Genomic DNA, 27637 nt, shown 5'->3' with positions numbered 1-27637 from the left:
ACACACACACATACACACACTTGGGTATTATGGAAGGAAGTGATTTTGTTTGTTTTGTTTTGTTTTTCCTCCTTCAGTGATTACTGTTTGGGGAGCCACAAAATATTTCAGAAAGATAAATCCGTTATTCAACTTCATCTGCAGAAAAAGAGAGACATCCCAGGAAAGTTATCTAGAAAGGTAAGACTTTCTTAGCATTGATTTCAGTGAACAAAATGACAGTTTTAAGGACAATGCTTCTATTTTAACGGAATGTTGCTGATTTGGAATTTATAGCTTAATGAATACATTCTTATTTGAGTATGTTTATTGAAACACGATGAACAGTTTGACCTAAATATCAGTTAACAATGTAGACTAGAGCAATAACAGAACACATGACTGCAACCTGGTGGTATGGACCCAATGTTTATGTACCTCCTAAGCTTAGGTTTAGACAAGGTCATGAGAGCAGGACCCATGAGATGAGATTCATGTCCTTAGGAGGGACCACAGAGCTCGCTCGCTCTCATTTTTTTTTCCCTTTTTTGTCACTTTGAGAAAGGCGTAAGAAGGCAGCTGTCTGCGCTTTGTGGAGAGGGCCTTCACCCTGATCTTGAGCTTCCAGCCTCCAGAATTATAAGAAATATGTGTCCGTTGTTACATTACCCAGTCTATGGCAGTTTGTCATAGCAGCGCAAACTGACTAATATACTCAGTATAATAACAAATCAATTGATCTCGAGAACTCATTTTTGCAATACTTGTTAAGGTCTTAATATCTCTACTTTTATTTGCATCCCCTTAATAGTGAATGGAATAGAAAATGTGAAGGGCACACCTCTGAAGGCAGAAAAATAACACAACTTGTGTTCTATTTGAAGACTGTTTATATCGGTGTTGACACAGCTTAAATCAGGACAGATTAATATTCATAATATACATAATAAAACCACCCAGAAAGAAATTGTTGTTACTTTAATGACACAATTTCATGCTGTTAGATGTGAATTTTAGTCCATGCATGATGTCTTCAGTCACTTCCAATCCAAATTGCACAGTATGCAGTGAACTTTGATATTTTGGCAGTTTTTATCTGTAGAATCTTCCAATTATCTGCTTTAAGCAAAAGTCCCATCACCCTGTCATTTACATCAGATAACAGATTTTCAGTGCATGATTCTCTTTTTCCCCCTGGTATGAGGTGTTTCATCATAAAAATTGTCAGGTGGTGCATTAGCTTGCAATACAGCAACGTGGAACATAACATAATGAGGCCAAAAGAGAGTTGTTTAGAAAATCTTTCGATCTCATTTCCAACTCAGTTGCCATTGACAGCTCCAGGGCTATGCATCTGAACTCTCCACAAAGAAACTTTACATTACAAATGGCAATGAATGCCTTCCATATTAAGAAACTTAAGATTCTCCCACTTTCCTTCAATATTGAGAAAAAAAAAAAACTGAAATCATTGTATCTCTTTGCAACACGGAAGAAGAGAAAATATATAGCTCTAATTTGCATATTTCTAGAAAAAAGGTGGTCTTTTCGGTAGTAATTCACAAATCACCGAGATTTCAGTTCCATATAAATTAAGGTTTATTTTAAATTCTATATGACTCTACTACTATGATATAATATGTATAGGGTATATATTTTATGTCAGAGACTTTAACATTTCTATCACATTTAATCATCACAACAATTCTAGGAGACAAACACTATTAAAAATCAGGAAACTAAATCACAGGGAAGTGTCATGACTTCCCCGAGATTATAATCATGGAACTGGAGAGCAGCAGAAGTTGGACTTGAGCCCAGTCTTGAGTCTTCAGAGCCCATACATTATGCTATCAACCTGTGTGGGAAACTCGCTTAGAATTTACAGGTTACTCTCAAAAAAGTTTTGAATGTGAGTGCCAATGATATAGGTCAAAATTCTAGCACTCAGGACCAGCAGTTAGCGTAATGGCTATGTCGCTGAACTCCCATGTAACTGACAGCGGTTTGAGTCCCAGACCTAGTGGCTTAAACTCACACTGGGTGTGTATGAGTGTGTGCCCAAGATCCTGAGAGAAGAATGGAGGAGAAGGGATTGCGGCGTGGCCATCCCCCCGGGGGTGATTTCTCACTTTGTGTCTCTCTCTGTCTTTCTGGCAAGCGCATGAGGCCTATAGTGAAAACCACCCCCCCCCCCAAAAAAAATCTAGTACTTGCATACTCTCTCTCTCTCTCCATATATATATACACACACACACACACACACACACATATATATATATATATATATACACATACATATATGCACACACACACACATATAACTTGCAAGTTTTTTGTTAGTCTTTCACAGGCATATCCGTATAGCTCAAAGTTCAGGATATGTTAAGTGTTTAATAACACTTATTAACACTTTATACATATTTTGTGTATATGAGGAAAATTCAAAAAAGTTCACGGAGGGCTGGGCCATGGCTCAATGGTTAAAGGACCTGGATCCCACATGGCAGACCACAGTTGAAACCTGACCCTGGTGGTTGGAAAAGCACATTGCCATATTGTGTATGTGTGTGTGTGTGTGTGTGTGTGTGTGTGTATTTAAACTTCTGACAAACAAAATGGAATGGAGGAAAAAGAATTATGTATTGACCATTCCCCTTTGGGGGGGACACTTTCATGCTCTCTTTCCCATATGTACCCTCTGGTAACTACAAAATAATTAATGTATGACTATTTTCGGTGCACAACCATTTTTAAATCTATGCATAGTTTTTTCATAATCATTTTTCATGAACTTTTTTAAGACCTTTTGTTTTAGGTTCCAGGTACTGGTTCTCAGTGCTTTAAATGCATTAATTCACAATATCCTGAGAGCAAAGAAAGTGATGAATACTACTTCTTTTCATCTTATGTAAATAAAAGTACTGAAAAATAAGTGTGTAATTAAGTGGGCCAAAATCTCACAATAAAGGAGATGGAATTTGTGCAAAAATAGTCTAGCCACAAAACTTCCTTTATTATAATTCCAACCAATGCAGTATCTTTGAGTTGTCATAACCATGATGTCATCATGTCCAGAGACAAGCACACAGTCATCTTTGGGTGTCTAGTGTGTATTTGCCACCAGAAATGCATGTTTCTCCATGTCATTTGGAGCATAGAGGACAGTAAGTTATATGTTTCTTTTTCATGTGTCATGATTCAACTCATGAACCTTTACCTACTACAATAAATATCACCAACTCGTGGCTAATTTAACAAGTTTTAGCAAAGGATATAAATGCCTTTTCTCATCCATAAATCTTTTTACCACTGACACTTATTTAAATTGCTGTGCTGGAGGCAAAGTATTTTATTCATTCTATAAGTATTTTCTATTTTTTCTTTTTTTTTTCTTTTTTAGAGAGAGAGAGTTTTTTGCTATAGTGTGCATGTACTCATCAGAGAGAGAGACAGAAAGCTAGAAATCATCTCCCAAGGGGGAAGGCCATGCCACAATCCCTTCTCCTTCATTCTCCTCTCAGGATTTTGAGCATGCATGCACACATACCTGGTATGAGTTTCAAGCCCTTGGGTCCTAGACTCAAACCATGATTAGCTACATGGGAGTCCAGTGTCATAATCATTATGCCATCTGCTACTGCTATCTATAAGTATTTTCGATGTAAATGTTCTAGGACCTCTACTACTGAGAGCCAGAATGGTGAACAAAGTCAACAAGATCTCTGCCATCGGGAAGCATAGTGTCCAGGGGATTCCATGGATACTGACCCAATTAAGGAGGAATAGTAACTTCTACACAGAATATAAGAAAGACGTTCCATGTCCCCATATTTCCAAATCCTAATCAGCTAAAAAGCTGTTTAGCATCACATTCTAAAGAAAAGCATATTACAATTTCATTTTTTTTTTTTGGTTATAGAGTGCGTGTGTTTGCCAGAGAGAAAGAATGTGAGAAATCACTCCTCAGGGAGACAGACACACCACCAGCCCTTCTCTTCCAGTCTCCTCTCAAGATTTTGGGCATGCATGGAACTCAGTGCGATTTTTTTTTTTTTTTTGGAGAGGTTTTTGCTATAAGGTGCATGCTCTCGCCAGAAAGACAGAGAGAGACAGAGAGATAGAAAGCGAGAAGTCACCCCCCCCGGGGGGAGGGATGGCCACACTGCAATCCTTTCTCCTCCATTCTCCTCTTGGGATCTTGGGCACACATGCACACGCACCTGGCATGAGTTTAAGCCACCAGGTCCGGGACTAGACCTACAGTCAACTACATGGGAGTTCAGTGACATAGCCATTACGCTAACTGCTGGTCTCAACCCAATGTGATTTTTAAGCCACAGGGTCCAGAACTCCAATCATGCAACCAGCCATGTGGGATCCAGCACTTTAACCTCTATGCCACCTGCTGGCCCACATTTTATTAAAATTTATAAGGATTGGGACCAGCAGATGGCATAATGGTTAGGTTGCTGGACTCCCAAATAATCGACCACAGTTTGAGTCCCCAACCCAGAGGATTAAAACTCACTCCAGGAGTGTGTGCATGTGTGTCCAAAATCCTGAAAGGAAAATGGAGAAGAAGGGATTGCAGCATAGCTATCTCCCCAGGGGACGTGTGTGTGTGTGTGTGTGTGTGTGTGTATTTAAACTTCTGACAAACAAAATGGAATGGAGGAAAAAGAATTATGTATTGACCATTCCCCTTTGGGGGGGACACTTTCATGCTCTCTTTCCCATATGTACCCTCTGGTAACTACAAAATAATTAATGTATGACTATTTTCGGTGCACAACCATTTTTAAATCTATGCATAGTTTTTTCATAATCATTTTTCATGAACTTTTTTAAGACCTTTTGTTTTAGGTTCCAGGTACTGGTTCTCAGTGCTTTAAATGCATTAATTCACAATATCCTGAGAGCAAAGAAAGTGATGAATACTACTTCTTTTCATCTTATGTAAATAAAAGTACTGAAAAATAAGTGTGTAATTAAGTGGGCCAAAATCTCACAATAAAGGAGATGGAATTTGTGCAAAAATAGTCTAGCCACAAAACTTCCTTTATTATAATTCCAACCAATGCAGTATCTTTGAGTTGTCATAACCATGATGTCATCATGTCCAGAGACAAGCACACAGTCATCTTTGGGTGTCTAGTGTGTATTTGCCACCAGAAATGCATGTTTCTCCATGTCATTTGGAGCATAGAGGACAGTAAGTTATATGTTTCTTTTTCATGTGTCATGATTCAACTCATGAACCTTTACCTACTACAATAAATATCACCAACTCGTGGCTAATTTAACAAGTTTTAGCAAAGGATATAAATGCCTTTTCTCATCCATAAATCTTTTTACCACTGACACTTATTTAAATTGCTGTGCTGGAGGCAAAGTATTTTATTCATTCTATAAGTATTTTCTATTTTTTCTTTTTTTTTTCTTTTTTAGAGAGAGAGAGTTTTTTGCTATAGTGTGCATGTACTCATCAGAGAGAGAGACAGAAAGCTAGAAATCATCTCCCAAGGGGGAAGGCCATGCCACAATCCCTTCTCCTTCATTCTCCTCTCAGGATTTTGAGCATGCATGCACACATACCTGGTATGAGTTTCAAGCCCTTGGGTCCTAGACTCAAACCATGATTAGCTACATGGGAGTCCAGTGTCATAATCATTATGCCATCTGCTACTGCTATCTATAAGTATTTTCGATGTAAATGTTCTAGGACCTCTACTACTGAGAGCCAGAATGGTGAACAAAGTCAACAAGATCTCTGCCATCGGGAAGCATAGTGTCCAGGGGATTCCATGGATACTGACCCAATTAAGGAGGAATAGTAACTTCTACACAGAATATAAGAAAGACGTTCCATGTCCCCATATTTCCAAATCCTAATCAGCTAAAAAGCTGTTTAGCATCACATTCTAAAGAAAAGCATATTACAATTTCATTTTTTTTTTTTGGTTATAGAGTGCGTGTGTTTGCCAGAGAGAAAGAATGTGAGAAATCACTCCTCAGGGAGACAGACACACCACCAGCCCTTCTCTTCCAGTCTCCTCTCAAGATTTTGGGCATGCATGGAACTCAGTGCGATTTTTTTTTTTTTTTTGGAGAGGTTTTTGCTATAAGGTGCATGCTCTCGCCAGAAAGACAGAGAGAGACAGAGAGATAGAAAGCGAGAAGTCACCCCCCCCGGGGGGAGGGATGGCCACACTGCAATCCTTTCTCCTCCATTCTCCTCTTGGGATCTTGGGCACACATGCACACGCACCTGGCATGAGTTTAAGCCACCAGGTCCGGGACTAGACCTACAGTCAACTACATGGGAGTTCAGTGACATAGCCATTACGCTAACTGCTGGTCTCAACCCAATGTGATTTTTAAGCCACAGGGTCCAGAACTCCAATCATGCAACCAGCCATGTGGGATCCAGCACTTTAACCTCTATGCCACCTGCTGGCCCACATTTTATTAAAATTTATAAGGATTGGGACCAGCAGATGGCATAATGGTTAGGTTGCTGGACTCCCAAATAATCGACCACAGTTTGAGTCCCCAACCCAGAGGATTAAAACTCACTCCAGGAGTGTGTGCATGTGTGTCCAAAATCCTGAAAGGAAAATGGAGAAGAAGGGATTGCAGCATAGCTATCTCCCCAGGGGACTATTTCTTGCTTTCTGTTTCTCTGTCTCTCTGACGAGCTCACATACCCTATAGCAAAAATCTCTCTAAATTTTTTTTTAAAGGATGTACTTCTGGAAACTGAGTTAAGTACTTTATAACCTAATGATAATTTGTTAACCTAACAAATATTTATTAAATATTTTTAACCTGCATATGTAGTAATTGTCAAAGATTTCACATGTTGGAGGAAAAACTGAATGAACCTAATGAAAATTCAGATTTATATCTTAGAAAACATACATGCACTGATTGATGTTCATTTGTTCATCAAATAATAATGAAACACCTACTATGTGCTGGACTAATTATTCTAGACATTGGAGATGTGGAGACAAACAAGACATCTCAGTGCCTGTTCTAGAATACAGTATTCACATCTTCGTAGATGGAAAGGCAATAAGCGAATGTATATAATAAAGTGCAATAAAGATATGTGTCTTGAAAGAAATATAACTATGTTTTTAGAGTCAGGAGTAGGGGCACCCAATGCAGGTTAACATGAGAGGTTAGCGGTAATTTTTATTACTATGTCTAAATCTTGGAGCATAGACCTAGCTCTGACCATAAGAAATAAGGAGTATTAAATGGATTAATTTGGCATATTGTTTAAAACAACAGATTATGGTTTTACATTGCCCAATTCAAATGTGCACTATTGGAGAAATTATTAAACTCTCTGAATCTTAATTTCCTCATCTAAAATTGAAACATGAAGAATAATGGTAGCAACCTGACATTGTTATTATGAGAACTCACTTGAGAAATATAAATGAAGAGCTTAAGTCATTGCCAGCACCTAGTATGACTATATTAACTATCAAATGTCATACAATTAGGATATTAGATTATACAATATTTCAGCTCTTTACTATTTAAAACTCTAAAACTTTACTAATATTTGTTTTTATTTAAACATTTAAAACTGTACTCACAATGCTAAAAATTTTGAGAGGTATGTAGACTGGTGTGTCATGTTAAAACAACCTATACATTATGAATAATAATTTTTACTAATATCAGCAATTTTGTGTCTGTGTGTGGAAAGGTTTTTGCTATCAGGCACATGCACTCGCCAGAAAGACAGAGAGAAACAAAGAAACAGAAAGCGAGAAATCACCCCCGAAGTGGGATGGCCACATCATAATACCTTCTCCATTCTCCTCTCAGGATCTTAAGCACACACACACACATGTCTGGTGTGAGTTTAAGCCACTGGGTACAGGACTCAAACTGCGGTCAACTACGTGGGAGTCCAGCAACATAGTCATTATGCCAACTGCTGGCCCCAATATCAGTAATTTTGACAAACCACCATATTCATTTAAAATATTCAATATCCATAGAGCAGGGTAGTATTAATTGCTAATTCTATTTTGGAGAAGAAAATAATAATTTTAAAAATCACCTTGTTTTTGTTTTTTAATTGCCAAGGGGCTCTGTCTCTCTTGAGAGAGAGACACACAGAGAGAGAGAATACATAGGATATGGTCACATCACAATCCTTTCTTCTGCATTTCTCCATCCTGTCGGATCTTGGGCACACATACACACACACACACACACACACACACACACACACACCTGCGCCTAGCATGTGTTTCAAGTCACCAGGACTGGGATTCAAACTGTGGTTGCCCATGTGAGATTTGGCTCTCTTAACCACTATGCTATGGGCCCAGCCCTGGGCCTTGATTTTAAAGTAAGTTTTATAAAATGTTCTTTCTGCAATATATGTACTATATTGATCAATTAAATATAACTGAGACAGTCATCTACTTGTGACTCTTTTACTATCTGAATTGCTATATTTAAAATAATTTACGCTTGTTTTCCTTTTTAATTTTATGGATACATCATAAGGAGGTAGTGTATATTTTCTCTTTATTCTAGTTCTTATAGCGGAGTCAAAATTTTCTGAGATTTGTTTCAGCTGTAAGCCAAAAGTTATGAACAACTAGATTGTATTTCTAGTAAGACAGAGTAAAATTGGCTTCATAGGATCTTTGGTATAATACTAGGAATATAATGATTATTATCATTCTATTAGATTAATTGACAACATCACCTTTGAGTAGCTACGTTAGAGTTTCTAAATGTAAAAGGCATTACAAAGCTGAATCCATCCTAGTGCCTTTTCTATTTTAGACTTGATTATATTATACCGAAATATGTTTAGTTCCTGTTCAAGAAATCGTTTGTAAAGCAGATTGGAAATCTTTAGAAATCAACCTCCATTTCAAAATTTTAAAATTCTCATCCTGCTTAGATGTTATATGAGTGACTAAATCTCTTCTTTTTAAAATTTTGCTTCTCTTTTTAATCTGTCTCAAATATGATCAAAAGTATTGCCAACATTGTGGATACTAATCATGAAATCTAGATTCCCTTCCAGCTTGAGGGAACATTCATAGAACATTTACAGCAATAGATTTTTGTACCAAAAAAAAAAAAGAAAAAGAAAAGAAAAAGATTTTTTTTTTTTTTGCTTTTTCTTAAGACCAAGATGGCCTTTAGCTTTAAAACAAGTTAAAGTACACAATATAATTCATGCAAGTAAAATTTTTCTCCAGTCTTTTGAGATACTTGAAAGTAAAACATTTTCTAATTTATAATAAAGGTCAATTTTCCCCCAACATAACATATCTCTGGAAAACAAATAAGGTGGTGTGTGTGTGTGTGTGTGTGTGTGTGTGTGTGTGTGTGTGGTTTTCCTGTAGGGTATGTGTGCTCTCCAGAGAGAAACACAATGCCCACTAACAACTCCTAGAGACAGAGAAAGTGAGAAATCCCCCCCCTCCCCAGAGGAATGGCCATGCCACAACCCCTTCCCCTTCATTCTCTTCCTAGGATTTTGGGCATACCCACACACACGCACACACTGGCATGATTTTCAAGTTGCCAGATCTGGGACTTGAACCACAATTGGCCATTTGGGAGTCCAATACTCTAACAGCCATGTCACCTACTGGTCCCAAAAACTGGCTTTTTAAATTAGTATAATTATACTATACAGAAAAATATAAGTTAGCATATTTACTTAGTTGCTTTGGTTCCAACTACTGAAGGAAGGCAAATATCAAATAGTATGGTTCAAATTTTGCTCCCATTTTTTAAATTTTGTTTATTCATTTTCTATTGACCCTTCCCTTTTACCATTCTTTTATTTTTTTAAAGAAATTTTTTTCTATTGGGTGCATGTGCTCACTGCAGAGACAGAGAGAGACACAGAGAAAGTGAGAAATTACACCCCAGACAGCATGGCCATGTTGCAATCCCTTCTCCATTCTCCTCTCTGGATTTTGGACACACACACACACACACACACACACACACACATGCATGTGCCCGTTGTAAATTTCAAGCTACTGGTTCCAGAACTCGAACTGTGGTCAGCCATGTGGAAGTTCAGCCCCTTAAACACTATACCACCTACTGACCCTCCCCCGTTTACCCTTATTCCCACCCTTATTTCATCTTTCTCTGTCTCTTAAAAAATAATTACCTGTCTAGTATCACACTCTCCATTCTACTTATTTATTTATTTTTATTATTTATCTTTTAGAGAGGTTTTTTTTGGGGGTTTGGGTTTGGTTTTTGTTTTTGTTTTTTGTTTGTTTGGTTGTTTTTTTTTTTTTTTTTTTTTTGCTATAGGGCACATGCACTTGCCAGAGAGATGAAGAGAAAAATGCGAAATCACTCCCCATGGGAAATAGCCATACCACAGTCCCTTCTCCTCCATTCTCATCGTGTAATCTTGGGCATGCATGCACACGCGCCCAGTGTGAGTTTCAAGTCATGGGTCTGGGACCCACACCAGGGTCAGCCATGTAGGAGTCCTGCACCCTAACCATGACACCACCTGCTGGCCTCCACACTTTCCATTTTAGCTATCCCAGAGACTCTACATATAATACCTACAGAGTAAGCCTAACAGTCTCAAGTTCTTTAGAATTTCTTCAAAGTGTTTCTTTTCAGCAACATGCACTCAAAATTTTGTTTTACAGTGATGACCTTATTCTTTGTATGTCACCTAGCTTGCTTCTTCCTCTTTACAAAACTAATCAATATAAAATTAATTTACCTTTGACCTTAAGCCATATAAAGGTTTTCCTTCTGATGTTTTTTTGTCAGAGGCTTTAATAGGCAGTTTTAAAAACAGATAGTGTGCGCACTGACTCACAAGATTACATGCACCCCAGGCATTAGGGAACTCACTCAACTGTGAAATTTAACCCCTCTGTGTAATGAAATGGTACAATTATGATAATGTTTAGAATATTATTTTTTGTACACGTGCATAGAATTTTCATGAATGCTTGTTCCAGAAGGGCTAGTCAGGTTTAAGGGTATGTGTGCATGTGTGTGTGTGTGTGTGTGTGTGTGTGTGTGTGCAGGCATGCCACAAAACAGATATTTTAAGATCATTATCGTACTTCCCTCTTCTCTGTGGGAGATACATTCCAACGGACACCCCCACAACTGGATGCCTGAAACTCCAGACAGTATTACATGAAATACTATGTTGTTTTTCCTCTATATACATTGCTATGATAATGTTTAATTTATAAATGAGGTACAGTAAAAGATTAGCAATAATAATGAAAGATAACAATTACAACAATCTACTATAATAAAAGTTGTGTGAATATGGTCTCTCGCTCTCGAAGTATCTTACTGTGCTGTACTCACCTATATTCAGATAGTGGCTGACCATGACTCATAAATTGTGGAAAGTGAATCTGCAGATGTGTGTGTGTGGTGTGTGTAGGGGAAATGACTATAGCTCCTGCCCAAATGGAGAGAAAACACAATGCCCACTAATAACTCCTAGAATTTATACCTATCAACAGCTGTCATTAGTTAGCATAGTGTAGTGTTCATGGAACGGAAAGCTCTCTTGCCCTGACGTTTTGGTAGCAAGATGTAGTGAAGCTGAAAAATGGAGGCGTTCACTGTGTGTCTGCAGGCCCCTCTGGCAGAATGTCCAGACTCACACTGCCAGGGCATGCGGGGCCTAAATGTGAAAATACAATGTGCACATTTGTGTGGGAACTGCCATCCTGCTAGCCAGGAGAAATTAATGTGTGCCCTTGTGATGTCAGGGTGCTTTTTTAACCATCCTTCAGGTTTATCCTCAAAGCTTCGTTTTCTGTTTTACTGTTTAAAAGAAGGTTTTCACAGTTAAGGAGAATCTTGTAAGGTCTTTAAGACAAAGTATAAAAATGATGAATGAGGGTTATCAAAAGAGCTGAATAAAATGACAGCAGGAAGTTAGGGAACTATTTTTATCTGGTACTCATTCCCATTCACTTTATAAATATTAATGTATTCTGCTGTCTACAGCATGAAGATGACCACAGTCAGTTTTATCTGAACCAACTTCTAGAATTTATGCATATTTGGAAAGTATCCAGGTAAGACACTTTATTTCTGTTCCAGGAATATTTTCTAACTGAGTTCTCAAATGCCAAATCACAATATTTTTCAGTTGAGGGTAAAACTGTCCTTTCACTAGTACTGTGGAAGCTATTGTACTTTTCACAGATAGCTCCCTGTGGCAAATTCTGTTAATAATTATCTGCCCTTCACAGCTATGCAGATGTATTTGAAGAGCTGCTAACACTTTCCAGAACAATCTACCATTCATTTTTTAAAAATCTCCTCTGCCAGTTATCACAGTTTAAAGAATTTATTCTCCTTCATTTCGTGAATTTGGGTGGGCATGTGTCACTAAGCGCTTTGTATAACTAAATTTCCGTACTTCAAAAGTATCCATCTCCTTCTTTAAATTCCTTTCTGGAACTCCCTGAAGATAACTGGTATATTGAGAACAGAACAGTTCGAATTTAAATTAGAAAACTCAAGTGATACCAAATGAACACATCCTAACTGATTCTTATTTCTAAATGATGTACTATCCAGAAGAATAGACCTAAGCAGGAAGCTAAACTGAGAGAAGGTGCCGTGCTCCAATTTGGGATAATCTGGAATTAAAGTTGTCTGGGCCAAACCAGCCTCAAAGACAAGGTGGATGGGATGGTATATGTCACAAACCTTTAAAGCAAAACCTGCTATACAATATGAGTTAAACTTGTTTATAGTGACTTTTAATAATAGTCACCTTGTGGAACTGTTATGTTTATATTTATTATCTCATCTAACTCGTGCTAAAGCCCTGTGAGATATAGTCTTCTACTTCAGAATCAAGGAATCTAAAATCTTGGAAGGTGAAATAACTCTCAAGGCCACTCAGGTGGTTAGAAGCAGGACTGGAATTAGGTCTGTCTGAAATTTGCAAAGGCCATGTACTTTCATTTAACTATTATGTCTTTTCATCCATGCCTCTTTTCTCCTCTCCTCCCACTAAATTTCTGGTTCATACCATAAAATCATAGAATGGCTGGGACTAGAAGGGACTTTAGACACACTCTATTCCAAATTGTCATTTTATACTTAATTCCATGGATCAGGGATAGGTTCATGTTGGGATAGCTTATTAACAAAGGCTACAGTTTCTTTTTCTGTGAAATAAATCTATCTAGGAAAAACAAACAAACAAATAAAAACACACTAAACTAAAAACAGAAGGAAGGCCAGCCATGACAATGCAGCCATAATACAACATTTCACAACCCTGAGACCATGCGAGAAGATTCCTTACCCAGGTCTCTCTGCACACGCAAGGGCACATGCACATCTCCATGTTCCTGATTGGCTGAGGCTGGCAGGGGGTGGGGTGGATCACAGCATGAAAACCCTGTTATGGGTGCCTTTCTCTTTCTCTCTCAGAATTAATAAGTAAAGAAAAGAAAACCTTAGAGAGAGACATCAAAAAAAAACCCAAATCTTTAGAAAGTAGGAAAATCTTAGGGAAAAAAATGACTATTTTGAACTGGTTTCGTGAAAGATTGTTGTGACTTGTGACTGGCTACCTGGGACACAGAGATGCAAGTGGAGACTGTGAGAAGAAGGTAACAGCAAGAAAATGTCCCTTCTGCTGTTTTCTGGTCTTGACCACATGCAGGTACTGATGCCCACAGGGTTAAATCATAGTAAATCCAAAGTTTTACTGCAGTGAAGAATTCAAGGGCCCTCTCAGGGCAACCTGTCTTCAGACTTTAGATCCTCTAACCTCAAGACAGTGGACCATACTCTGGAGAGATGGAGGTGGGGTGGGGGGTGGGGATCAGGTAGGAGAGGCCGCAAATGCCAGTTCCCAGTATTGTTCCTTCTTTAATATAAAACCTAAAACACAGGGATATTCAAACATTTGACAACCATCACATTTAATGCCACAGCCACAGCTAAAGCCAGGTCTGTCTCAGGTAGTGCTTAATCCACTCGCATTGCATTCTGACCGCATCCCTTTTCTTTTTCCAGTGTTATCTAGCATAAGCCTATTCACAACATCACAAAGGCCTGTAGGAACTGGCTTTCTGTGATACAGTGGTGATTTGTTTGCTATTTTCAGACCCTTTAAAGTTATCACCAAAAGATCTAGCCCTAAGAGCTTGAGTGAGGTACGGCAGTAAAACGAAATAACTCTGTGAGGCCACCCTGGATGGAAAAGTTCCCAGGTCATGACCAGAGACCTCCATGGATATGCGGGGGGTGCATATGCCCATGATTAAGGGCTGGCAGAGACTGAGCGTGAATCTCAGAGCCAAGTTGGTGTGGTGGATGCTGTTTTGAACATGAAAACAAGAAGAAACTCTGTTCAAGTAATATAAATGCCCCCTAAGCACAGATAAAGCTAGAGCATAAGAAGCTGAGGAAAGAAAAATGAAGAAGTTTGATGTCAGAGATAAACCTATTTGTTATAAATATTTGCCATTGGTTTCTAATGCGATTCTCTACAAGATTTTTATGTATTTAACATTTCTTGATGTTAATATTTGCCATTATCTGCTTATGAAGCTCTGCAATTTACATTCTGAATAAAAGTTATTTGTTATCATTATCAGCCCTTAAGAGGTTTAATTTGTCATAATTTCTTTGGAGTTCTAAAATGTTCAAATATATTTGTAGTCTATCAAGTTATATGAATAGTATAAGGCAACCATCTAAAATGTTTTTAAGATTTTGTCAATATTGTTTCTTTTTATACCATGCCTACCATCAAATAATGGGCAAGACAGATCTTATAAAAAATGCGTGTGCTAAACCTAAGTTTCCCACCCAGTTTTTCAACAAAGTTATTGCTTTTTCCTTTCAGACAGTGCCTCTCAACAGTACTCAAACAATATGACTTCCACCTGAAATACCTATGGAAAACTCAGGTATTAACTTTTATTACTTTATCTATCAGTTCAAGAAGCATTTATAATTGGCAGAGGGTGAAATACGGAAAATTATTTGTTGACAATAACAAGTATGACTAAGCCACTAAATAGTGTATTCTGGATGGGAACTTGCCTTTTGTATGCTGTGATGACATGTAAAATAAATTAATTTTTAAAAAAGATATTATAAAGAATAAAAAAGGAAAAAAAGCATTTATTAAGCACCAACTGTTTTTCTAAACCTTTGCAACATGTTTCTGCAGATTGCAAAGATGAATAAACCAGAGGGTCTACACTTGGAGGGCTTTTATTCCAAGATGGAAAAATAATCAAGGGAAAAGATGCATGTAGTAAAGGGTGGTAGATGCTCCATGAGACCTGTGTGCACATAGGACACACAGTGGTCTGTTTTGCCCATTAGAGCTGAATGTTGGAAAATAAGTACGTGGTTTCCATCCAGAGAAGAGGTATTGTGAAGGAAGGTGAGGAGTAGGGGTAACTTTCGCCAAATAATATAAACAGAAACAAAAAGATTAGGTATGATTAGGAAACTGTATTCAATTGGAAATGGCTAAAATTAGGGTTTAAGGTGAGAACCTGGAAAAAGACCAGATGAAAGGGACAGACAGGAGCCAAATTATGTAGTATCTTATGTACCTCTAATAGCCCATTTAATGATTTTCTAATTTATCAGATGATGACATGGAACCATTATGCACGTTAACAGAATAACTGAAGGAAGATGAGAGGAGCAGTTCTTTAGCTCAAAAAGATGATGAGGGCATGGGCTAAAGCTCTGCTATTGGGATGGATATGGGTAGACATACCCACAGCAGGTGAAAATACACAATTTATGTGACTTGGCGAGACTGTGAGGAGTAACAGAGGAAATGGGTGCCTAGAACACCTCCAGATTCTTGGAGACAACAATTTGTTAAAATATCGAAGACTCTTGCTTCACAGGGGAAAATAATCAGTTCAGTCCAAGGCTACTGAAATGTGGTCACCTATTGAGCAACCAAGTTGTGATCTCCACTAGGCAGATCATTTATCATAACTTCCATTCCAGAGAAGGGTTAGACTTCCACAGATGAAACACCAATTATCACAGAAAATTGTTTGAAACAGAGATATGTTTTAAACAAGTGAGGACTTCTTTATCCATTAAGTAATTGACTTCTGACATACATAAGAGGATATACACCTCAGGTAACTTGGTTCCAAATATTAATGAACACTAAAGGGATTTGAAAATAATAATTATATTTTTAATGTAAATAACAACTCATATGTGAATCCCACACAATTATCTAAAGACATGTGGATAACAAATACGTGACTCACATTTCTTCTTGGAGTACAATCCTCTCTCTTGAATTCCATCTTTCTTTTTTGAGCCTGCCCTCAATCTGGAAGTTTAAGATGTGGGATGTGAAAAGAATCCACAATTAGATTGGTTTAAGTCTCATGATAGAGTCATAATTAGTACCTCTCTCAGCTTGATTCCTCAACCTTATGATAGTCATTATCTCTAGTGTAGAATTTTAAATTTACCAGGTACCCATGACACTTTAAGACTTCGTTCCTCGCTCATGTGTCTCTTGTCTATATAAAGAAACGCTTCTGAGGTTATGGTAACATACTTACTGGTACGTTCTATTATGTAAATGTCTCAGCTCATGTATTATAGACATCTTTATTTTTACACACACGCAAACATGCACACATATACGTTGCTGAGAATGTGTAACAGCTCTCAATTCCCAAATTCCGAAGTTTGATTATGTTACTCAAATATGAAGCCTCCAATCGTTCTACTTTGAATGATGCTATTGACAATTGTCAATTTTTTCAGTATGACTTAAAAGTTGGCAAAACACCAGAAACATACTGAAATAGTCTTTTTAGCATTATCCCAGACAAGTAGCAATCATCACTCACAACTCCATTATTTTTTAAATAGACAACAATGTCGCAGTTCTCTAGATGAACTCATTCCAAAACAATGAACTGTTTAAAGAATATTTTTTTTCTATGAAGCATCCGTAGTAAATAGCTGAGGAACAGAAATGGACTATGATATCATCAATTCACAATTTTGTGCTATTTACATGACAAGTACATTAAGTAGCATTTCATTAATGTTCAAAATAGTTCAATTAGGAAAATAGTATTTCTATCATACCTCTCAAACTTGGATTACTATATATGGAGCTGAAAAAATAACAAACATGCAGATGAATTAGTATGATAGAAAGGAATTTAAGTTACCAATTTTTTTTTTTCTCAGAGTGATTGTTTTAGCACATTTTAGACTCGACTCATTGCAGATTGGGTATTCTGGCTATTTGTTAAATGGCTAGTTTGGCAGGTAATTTACATAGAGCCTTTTCATGGGCTGTACTTGTTCTATTCCATTCATGCCTTAAATTGTAAGAAATATTTTCTGTATTCATTCTGGATTCTGTATTCATCTCCAACTTTTCAAAGACATTAAGAATAGAAGAGAAAGGCAGAAAATTCCACATATAAGTAGAAAGAAAGGAGCACATAGAATTTTATAATACACATTTAGTACCTTTTTTAGAACTAAAGCCCTTGTAATACAAGTGAATCTCTTGTTGGATTTTTTGGAAGTTCCAGTTTCAAACATAATTTAAACAGTGGCAGTAAGAAGACAGAATTGAGGAGTCGAAGATTCCAAAGACAGATAAAGGCATCTGTCCCCTCCGCCACTGTGGATGTTTTTTATTCTGCCTTTCTAGAGATTACATTATTCACCACCGTAGTGAAGATAATGAAGCATAATACAATGATATGTTTAATAATTAAGAAGGCGGTTGTAATATGCTTAATGTAGTATAGTGAGTGAAGGGTAAAAAGTGTTAAATAAAGTAAAAAGTTTATTTCTACTGTTGCTACTATTTTTATCACTATCACATAAATAGAGAATTGTATGGGATTCTGAAGAAAAGTGTCACAAAATTGATTTGCATTCACAGTAGAGAAGAAGAAAAACTGAGAAAGGACCAAAAAATTGCAAGAAAACAGGATAAAATAAAAGGTTACAAGGACCAGTTGAAATGTCACAAAAGGAGAAGTCAAGGAAATAAAGGAGATAAGTAAGGTCAGGCCACAGGAAAATAAAGTACAATTGCAGAATTGAAACCTAAAGGGCAGGCTGAAATTACTTAAAGTCAAACCTTCTATATATAGAACGCTCCCAGACTTGAAGTATAAAAAATGAAAAGTAAAACTAGATCTTAAAAATGGAAGATAATCACTGTTTAGTGTAGTTTGTGTTCCTAGTGAGATAGAAAACACTGTAGCATTTTTTCCATTGGACTAACATGATTTCTAATTTTTTTTTTGGATTATGCACAGTGGCATATGATACACAAAAAATATGTAATAATATAAATATGTATTGAAGAAGAATAATAGAACAGGCACTCTTGTTAAACAATAAGTTAACAAAATATTGCAAGTATCTGGGACCAGCAGTTAGCCTAATGGCTGTGTCGCTGGACTCCCCCATAGTCAACCGCAGTTCGCGTCCTGGACCCGGTGGCTTAAAACTCACGCCGGATGCGTGTGCGTGCATGCCCAAGATCCCGAGAGGAGAATGGAGGAGAAGGGATGGCAGCGTGACCATCGCTCCTGGGGTGATTTCTCGCTTTCTGTCTCTATGTCTCTCTCTGTCTGTCTGGCAAGAGCACACGCCCTATAGCATGTAGTTTGTGTTCCTAGTGAGATAGAAAACACTGTAGCATTTTTTCCATTGGACTAACATGATTTCTAATTTTTTTTTTGGATTATGCACAGTGGCATATGATACACAAAAAATATGTAATAATATAAATATGTATTGAAGAAGAATAATAGAACAGGCACTCTTGTTAAACAATAAGTTAACAAAATATTGCAAGTATCTGGGACCAGCAGTTAGCCTAATGGCTGTGTCGCTGGACTCCCCCATAGTCAACCGCAGTTCGCGTCCTGGACCCGGTGGCTTAAAACTCACGCCGGATGCGTGTGCGTGCATGCCCAAGATCCCGAGAGGAGAATGGAGGAGAAGGGATGGCAGCGTGACCATCGCTCCTGGGGTGATTTCTCGCTTTCTGTCTCTATGTCTCTCTCTGTCTGTCTGGCAAGAGCACACGCCCTATAGCAAAAACCTCTCCAAAAAAAGAAAAAAAGTAATAAAAAAATATATTGCAAGTATCATAACACCTTATCTGTGTGCTACTTCACCTCTCTTCTGTACATAAAAGCTACACTTTAGTGATAAATATTTTATGCTTTTTCTTTACCATTTCATCACCAAAATGTGCATTAGTTAGCAATATAAAGTTTTAAGTTTTTTTAAATGTCTGCCTAAATGAAATAACACTATATGCATATTTTGGGTACTGTATCTTTCACTTAATAGTGTTTCTGAGATTCATAAGCTTGGTTCTGTTTAGCTATTATTTGTTCATTTTCACTGATGTATAGTACTCCACCAGAAGAATGAACCTCTATTTATGTATCTTTTCTACCGTTGGTATACACTTGAATTAATAGCAAGTGTTTTTACGAGGTATCTGCCTAGGGTTGTAGATTTACAAGGTATATCAGATTTGTATATAGTCAGACTCCATAGTTCACCATATGTTAGAATTCCCAAGGCTTCATTTTTCCACCAATGTGTGAAATGGTTCACCTTTTAACTGTTTGCCAACATGAAGTATTCATATTATAATGATATTTTAGCTTTATTTTAATTTTCTTTTTAGTAAATTCATGGTTCTTTGCTTCTTCTTTAATGTTTCTTATTTATAGTTAATCATTTTACATCTTTATAGTGTATAATATGATTTCTCAAAGTGTGAAACAATAAAATCAAAGATAGTACCATATAATTTTCTACAGGGAAGTTTGTTTACATTCGTATGTCTGTTATTTATTTTATTTTTTTCTGAGCTATTCTTTTTCACTCCCTACCCTTTACTCGTCTCCCATAGTCTCCGCTATCTACACTTGCCTGTCTATTATTATATATTTGAGTCTTATGCCATAGGTTTTTATGAGGTATCTGCTTAGTGTTGTAGATTTACAAGGTAATTCCAGATATGTATATAGTCAGACTGTACATATTTCATTGTATGTGAGAATTCCCAAGGCTTCATTTTGTTACCCCTCTCATGTTTTTACCTCCTATTATTATATATCTTGAATTTATGCCATTGTGGCTTCATTTTGTGTTCCTCTTATGATAAGAGCTGTTGAACATTTTTTTCATAGCTTTGTATCCATCTGTATGTTTTCCTTAGGGAGTTGTCTGGTTAGCTTCTTTGCCCGTTTTTGTTTTATATTGGATTGTTCATTTTTTTTTTCATTTGTAGGTGAGTGGTTTGAGTTCTCTATATATTTTAGATATTAGTCCCTTATCTGAAGCATAGTTTGCAATTATTTTCTACCATTCTCTGAGTTGTATTCTCACTTTATGTTTTGTTTTCTTTGCTTTGCAGAAGCTTTTTAGCTTGAAGTAGTGCCATTTGTCTATTTTTGGAATTGTTGCCTGAACTTGGAAAATGTGTTAGACATAGTTTCTATACTTTTTGATTTTTAAAGGCTTGTTTTGTGCACTATTATATAGTTGATCTTTGAAAACATGCCAAGCACAGTTGAGAAAGCTGTGTATTTTGTGGTTCTTGGGTAAAATGTTCCATCAAAACCTGTCAGGTACATTTAGTTTATGGCATTATTTAGTTCTTATGTCTCTTGGTTTATTTATTTATTTACTTTAGTCTAGATGACCTGTCCAGGGGTGACAGTGAGATGCCAAAGTCCCCAACAAGTACTATGTTTCAATATATCTCTCCCTTTAAATCTAGCAATCTTTTACAATTTGAGGTGCCCTGATGTAGGGTGCATAAATATTTACAATGTTTATATCTTCTGTGTGAATGATCCTTTACTACTATGGTATACTTCTTTGTCTCTTTAGTAGCTTTGAAGTCTATTTTGTCTGCTATCATGACTCCAGCATTTGTTTGTTTGTTTGTTTGTTTTTATTTCTGTTTGCATGAACTCAACTTTTGCAGCCCTTCATTTTCAGTCTGTTTATGTCTTTATCAGTGAGGTGTGTTTCCTGTAAGCATCATATAGAAGGCTCTTGCTTTTCAATACATTTAGCCAGTATGTGTCTTTTAATTGGGGAATTTAATCCATTAACATTCAACCTTATTATTGATATTTGCAGGCTTATTCCTGCCACTTGGTTAGTCTTTTCCTTAGTCATTTTATGTTCTCTTATTTCTATTTTTCTCCCTTCCATTTTTTTTAATGTAGTATTCCCTTAAGTATTCCTGGAAGAGTTGGTCCAGTGTTAATGAATTATTTCCATTTTTGTTTATCTGGGAATAATTTCATTTCTCCCTCCAATTTGAAGGATAACCTTTCTGGTATAGTATTATTGGCTAAACTTTTTTTTTTCTTTCAGAGGCTCCCCAAAACACACACATTTAATCACTGTTAGTTATTACAACTCAAAAAATGAATTTTCCCAGCACGAATACACTATAAATTAGTCCAGGTAAAGATATTTTCATATGTGTTATCATCAACAGATAATTTTTCATTTTTGTGTCCCTTAAATGTTTTGCTTCTTTTTCTCCTTGATTCCTTTACTCTTCCCCTCTACTATTTCTCGCTCTCCTACCACACTGTTTCTAGTGTCTGCAATTATTCTTCATGTGTTTATATCTTCCAGTCTTTGAGTTTCTGCCATAAAGTATGGACAATCAGTATTTATTAAGTGGGGACATACAATATCTCTCTCATAATTTGGCTTGCTTCACTTAGTAAATTTTCCATGCTCATCCACTTTCAATCAAGTGCCAGTGTCTTATTTTTATGGCTAAGTAGTATTCCATACTGTATATGTGCCATATTTTTTCAATGCATTCTTCTGTTCATGGACATTTGGGTTGATTCCATGTCTTAGCAATTGTGAATAGTGTTGCAATAAAATGGATGCACAAATTCTTTTCTAACTGAGTTTATTCCTATCCTTTGGGTACATACCCAAGAATAGAATTACTGGATCATATGGTAGTTCTATTTGTAAGTCTTTGAGGAGCCTCCATCTTGTTCTCCACATTGGCTGTATTATAGTCTCCTACACTTTTGGTGGGAATGTAAATATCTTGTTCTTCTAAGGTTAGGAATGCTGGAGTGCATGATGGGAGTCTGAAGTTGAGAGTTTCATTCCATGATCCCCTTCCTCAGCCTCCAGTTAATCAGAAGATCTGCACATGGATGTAAATGTACATTCTCACCAGCAGTGTAGAAGAGTTCCCTTTTCACCACACCCTCTCTCAGAGTTTTAAATGTCCTCTCATTCTTTCCTGGGTTGCATTGTTTCAGTTGAAGTCTGAGGTTAGTGTGATGGGGTAATTGTTGTAAGTACCTAGATATTTCTCTCTTGAACATTTTTAGAATATTGTCTTTGTCTTTGATTTTCACAAATTTGGCTATGATATACCTTGGAAAAGATCTTCTAATATTCAATCTATTTCATCTTCTTTAACTTCCTACACCTGTATTTCTTATTTCTGTCTAGACTCAGAATGTTTTCAGATAGTATTTTATGAAAGATATTTTGGAGACCAGCAGTTAGTATAATGGCTATGTCACTGGACTTCCATGTAGTCACCCGTGGTTCGAGTCCCAGACCCAGTGGCCTAAACTCATGCTGGACGCATGTGCGTGTGTGCCCAAGATCCTGAGAGGAGAATGGAGGAGAAGACGGCGTGGCCATCTCCCCTGGAGGGGTGATTTCTTGCTTTCTGTCTCTCTGTCTCTATCTTTCTGGTAAATGCACGTGCCCTATAGCAAAAACCTCTCAAAAAAAAAACAAAAAAAAAAAAAAAAAAGGAAAAAAAAGATATTTTGTATGTCTTTACCCATCTCCTTACCTTCTGCAATACCTATTGTGAAGCTATTCAACCCCTAAATGGTGTCTAGAGTTTTTCCTATGTTGTCCTCATTTTTAGGGGGAAGAGCAGTATATTTTCATTATTTTTTGCTGACTTGGATTAAATCAGAGATTTATGTCTTCAGGTTCAGAGATTCTTTCTTTTGTGTGGTTTAATCTGCTGTTCATACTTCTGAGGGAGATTCTGATTTGTTCTTCATCTCCAGAAATTCTGCTTGATTCCTTTCAGGCTATCTTTCTCCTTATGGAATTCCTGCTATGTATCTTGGAATGACTTTCTCATCTCCTGGAATTGATTGCCCTTTTTCTCTTGTATCTCACTGAGTTTTGTTATGATGAATATTTTTAATTCCTTATCTGAAATTTCTGTGATTTCTTGTTTTTTAGCCATTATTGGTAAGGAGTTATTGTGTTCTTTTGTGGAAAGATAGTTCCTTGATTTATTTTATTGCTTGTGTCTCTGCATTGATGTTTAGACATCTGGTGAAGCTCTCATTTCTTTATTTTTGCAGGATGGTCTCTAGTGCCTCGAAGGCAGGGCAGGGAGGAAGAGTGGGGAGAACATCCCCAGTTCCCTGGCAAAGTCATTCTAGAATGGCTTGTGACTAGATAGTCTTCTAGATCTGAACAGAGCTTACATAGCCTGTATATGAGACAATTAAAGGTGGCATTTGGGATGACATCAATTGGAGCAAGTAACCATTCCCCTGGACTTCAGTCTGACAGAAGACAGTGGAGGTCTACCCAGTCTGCCAGAACAGCAGGTGGTACCCAAATTCCTCAGTCTCTGTTGAGTGGGGGTGCTCTTTTCTACATCTTCTGATAAACAGAACGCCACCTGCTGGCTAGCTTGCAGGATGTCGTAGCTCTCCTGCCAGGTTGGGGTGGCAGTCGGGTAGGAAGTCCAGTTTCTTTTTTCTTCTCCCTGAAACTGTTTGTTCTTGTGCTTCCCTAGGATGTGTTAGTGCCGTATCAGCTTTCTTGTTCTTCTATGGGCGGGAATGCTGGACTGCAGGTAGGAGTATGAGGTTCAGAGTTTCAGAGAAAAGTTTCTCTCATTCTCCGGAGGGTGTGATGGGAAGGGAGATGTCCTCCAGAGCCTCATCTGTTTCAAGCATTTGGATATTCTCTCCTTTTTCAAATAGAAACTAGAAGTTTGTGTCTACTTCCTCCTGTCCTGACAGTCCTGCCTGATTCCTTTATCTGTGGGGGCTACTCACAGGCAGTGGCCATGGCTTGGTACCCGAGGGCTGCAGAAGAGGTAGCAGTCCCTTTAGTCAGCAGGCATGTTTTCCCTAACTTATCCTAATCGTTCTGGTCCCTATACAGCCAGGGGCTGAGCTGAGGGGAATGCACCATGGAGGCAAAATGTGAAGTAATAGCAGTGGTGCCTGCAGGAGGCAGGAGGGTTGACCAGAGAGCATGCAGCACAAGCAATCAGAACTGGAGAGCATGCAGCATGGTTGGTGCAGGCAACTAGGGCAGACAGTGAGCACACAGCACAGTGAGCTGATTTTTTTTTTTAATGTAGCAGCGCTCTGTCTTCTTTTATATCTACTTGTTCAAACTTTTGTACATTTTCTCACATTTATATTTTTCCATAGAATACATAGACACCGTATGTTCTCACATGTAAGAGAGAGAGAAAGAGAATCCATTGATAGGGTCTAGTCATTCCTTGATCCCTTCCTCCAGCCTCCAGCTAGTCAGTATATCCACACATGAATGTGTGTTTCAGGTCAACTAGGGGGGAAATCCAAACCACCATCAGCTATGTGGCTTTAAGCCCTAAATAAGGACTGTACCACCTAGGCTGGGCTACATATATTTTTTTCAAATAGATTCACAGGGATTCTTGTTATATTTACTCTTCCTTTTGTTATGTGTTTTGCAATTATCTTCTGTCAGCTGGTGGCTTATCTTCTCACTTTATTATAATGTCTTAGTTTTTTTAAGAGTTTTTTGCTATAGGGTGTGTGTGCTCACCAGAAAGAGATAGTGAAAGGGAAAGTGAGAGATCCATGCTGCAATCCCTTCTACTCCGTTCTCCTTTTGGGATATTGGGTAAGCAAGCACACACACCCGGCTAATATTCAAGCCATGGGTCCAGGACCTGAACAGCAGTTGGCCATGTGGGAGTCCAATGACGTAACCATTATATACATATACTTTATAAATATGTATTTTATATGTACAGATAAATAAATATATCTTTTTTTCTCATAGAACAAATGAATATTTTTTATTAAAAGTATCCAAAAGTCTCTTTATAGTAAATTTTTCCTGTCCTAGATCTCATGAAACCAATAATTTACTTCCCTCATTTTGTGTTTCTTTTGTCTTTTTGATAAGTTTACATCCATAGAATCATATATGCACTGTTAAAGCTTCTGTTATTCCACATTCTTACCAATACTCAAGATTGCCAGTGCCTTCATTTTAGATGTTCACGTGTGTGGCAATATTTCTTAATGTTTTTATCTTGCATTTTCTTAAGACTGATGATGTCAGATTACTGTTCATGTGATCACTGGCCATTCACATATCTTCTTTCGTCAAGTGCTTTCTTAAATATTTTTCCATTAAAAATTGAACTATATTCCCTCTTGTTATTAAATTGAATTGTAAGAGTTATATATCTAGATGAAAATTCACTGTGAGAGGTATGGTATTTGTTTTGAAAATATTTTCTCCTTGTCTGTGGCTTGATATTTGTTTACTTGTTTATTTCATTTATTTATATCACTCAAAAAATCATTAATTTTTATGAAATTGAGTTTTAACATTTTATTTTATAGCTTCTTTTAGTTTATATAATATTTGCCTATATACATTTGCATACATTTTGTTTATTTTAAGATCATTTGTAGAATAGCTTTAGCTATTTTTTTTAGTTCTGGGATCAATTTTAAGTTATTTTTTTGCTTGTGTTAGGTTTTGTTTTTCTAGATACACAGTTGTTCCTAAATAATTTATTTAAAATAATATACTTTTCTCCATTGCATAATTCTGTCAACATTGTCAAAAACAATTAGCCATATAGGCATAGCTGTAATCTAGATTTCCAATTCTGTGTGTCTTTCCTTATTTCAAAATTCAGATATTCAAAATATCTTGTTTACCATACTTTCATAGAAAATTATGAGGGTCACCCAGTAACATAGTGGTTAAGGCAGTTGGATCCAACATGGCCAACTCTCATAGCTCTCCATTAAGCACATGTACCCTCTGGCAAAGTTTTTGAAAAATTTTTCTTTTTGAAACATTTTTATCTATTCTAGATACTTTGCTACAATTTTATTAAATTTTATCAATTCTTTAAGAATTGATACTTTTAAATAATGAATTTTCTAGTATATGTACATCCAATCTAATCTAATCCAAATCTCCATTTCCACAGATTTTTCTTACATTTCTCTCAGTGGTGTTTTGTAACTTATAATAGTATACAGGTATTATACATATTTTACTAAATTTATCTTTATGTAGTTAATGTTTTATATGATATTGTGAAAGGTTACTTTTTAATATCATCTTCTAGTTGTCCGTTGCTATAGAAATAAAATAGAATGTTATATAATGACCTTGAATACCACACTTTGTTGAATTCACCTGTATATCCAGAAACTACTTTTTAGGATGTATACATAAATCTTTATGACGTCTGTAAAATATTTTTTTCTTTTTTCTCACCAATCTATCAGCCTTTTATTTTATTTTTGAAAGTTTTTGCTATAGGTCACATGTACTCTCTGAAGAGAGACAAAGACAGTGAGAGGAAAAGTGAGAACTCATCCCGGGAGGGATGGCCATGCCACAATCCCTTCTCTACTCTCTTCTTGGGATTTTGGGCCTTCATACACATGCTCTAGGTCAAGGATTTGAATTATGGTCGACAATGTGGGAATCTAGTACCTTAACACACCATGCCACCTGTTGGTCCCTCAGTCTTTTATATCTGTTAAACACCTTATTATCTTAAATTTGCCACAATCTGCAATAGAATTTTAGTAGAAGATACACAAAGAATTCTCATCTTCTTGTTAATCTCAGAGAGAAAGTTCAAGTCTTTTACCATGAAGTGTGAAGATATTTGGCGGTAATAGTTATAGTATTATGTCAGTAGACTTTTACTAGATTGAAGGAGTTTTCTTCTATCTCTAGTTTGCTAAGAGCTTATATCTTGAATTGTCAAATGATTTTTCTGCACCTATATGTATGCACATATGATGTTTCTTTTACTCTTTTCAAATTTAAAACATATTTTTGCATTGCTGAGCTAAACTACCCTAGGGACCAGCAGTTGGAGCAATGGCTATGTCGCTGGACTCCCATGTAGTCAACCACGGTTCAAGTCCTAGACATTGTGGCTTAAACTCACACCGGGCGCGTATGCATGTGTGCCCAAGATCCCGAGAGGAGAATGAAGGAGCAGGGATTGTGGCGTGGCCATCATCTCTTGGGGGGAGGGGGTGTGATTTCTCGCTTTCTGTCTCTCTGTCTCTTTCCATCTTTCTGATGAGCGCACATGCACTATAGCAAAAATTTCTCAAAAAAAATCACCCTTAAGAAGGGTTTATAATCCTTTCAATTTGTTTGTAACTTCAATGAAGTAATATCTTAATTGGATATTTAAGGATATTTGCATCTACTTTTAGGAGGAATATCAGTGTATAGTTTGATTTTTGTTGTAATGTTGTTCAGTGTT

General features: G+C 36.9%; 1 protein-coding gene across 4 annotated transcripts in view; it reads left to right on the top strand.

Annotated features, from left to right (window-relative positions):
* PIK3C2G (phosphatidylinositol-4-phosphate 3-kinase catalytic subunit type 2 gamma) overlaps window positions 1-27637 on the top strand; it is a 469433-nt gene that overhangs the window by 96928 nt on the left and 344868 nt on the right. For all 4 annotated transcript variants that reach the window (XM_027767815.1, XM_006167334.3, XM_027767814.1 and 1 more), the window contains 3 exons: window positions 78-180; window positions 12007-12077; window positions 14879-14942. In XM_027767815.1, the coding sequence (XP_027623616.1) occupies window positions 78-180; window positions 12007-12077; window positions 14879-14942 (238 nt within the window). The remainder of the gene's footprint in view (window positions 1-77; window positions 181-12006; window positions 12078-14878; window positions 14943-27637) is intronic.

Source organism: Tupaia chinensis, unplaced genomic scaffold, assembly GCF_000334495.1.
Source record: "Tupaia chinensis unplaced genomic scaffold, TupChi_1.0 Scaffold144702_1, whole genome shotgun sequence".
NCBI lineage: Eukaryota > Metazoa > Chordata > Mammalia > Scandentia > Tupaiidae > Tupaia > Tupaia belangeri.
This window is presented reverse-complemented; position numbering and strand designations above follow the sequence as displayed.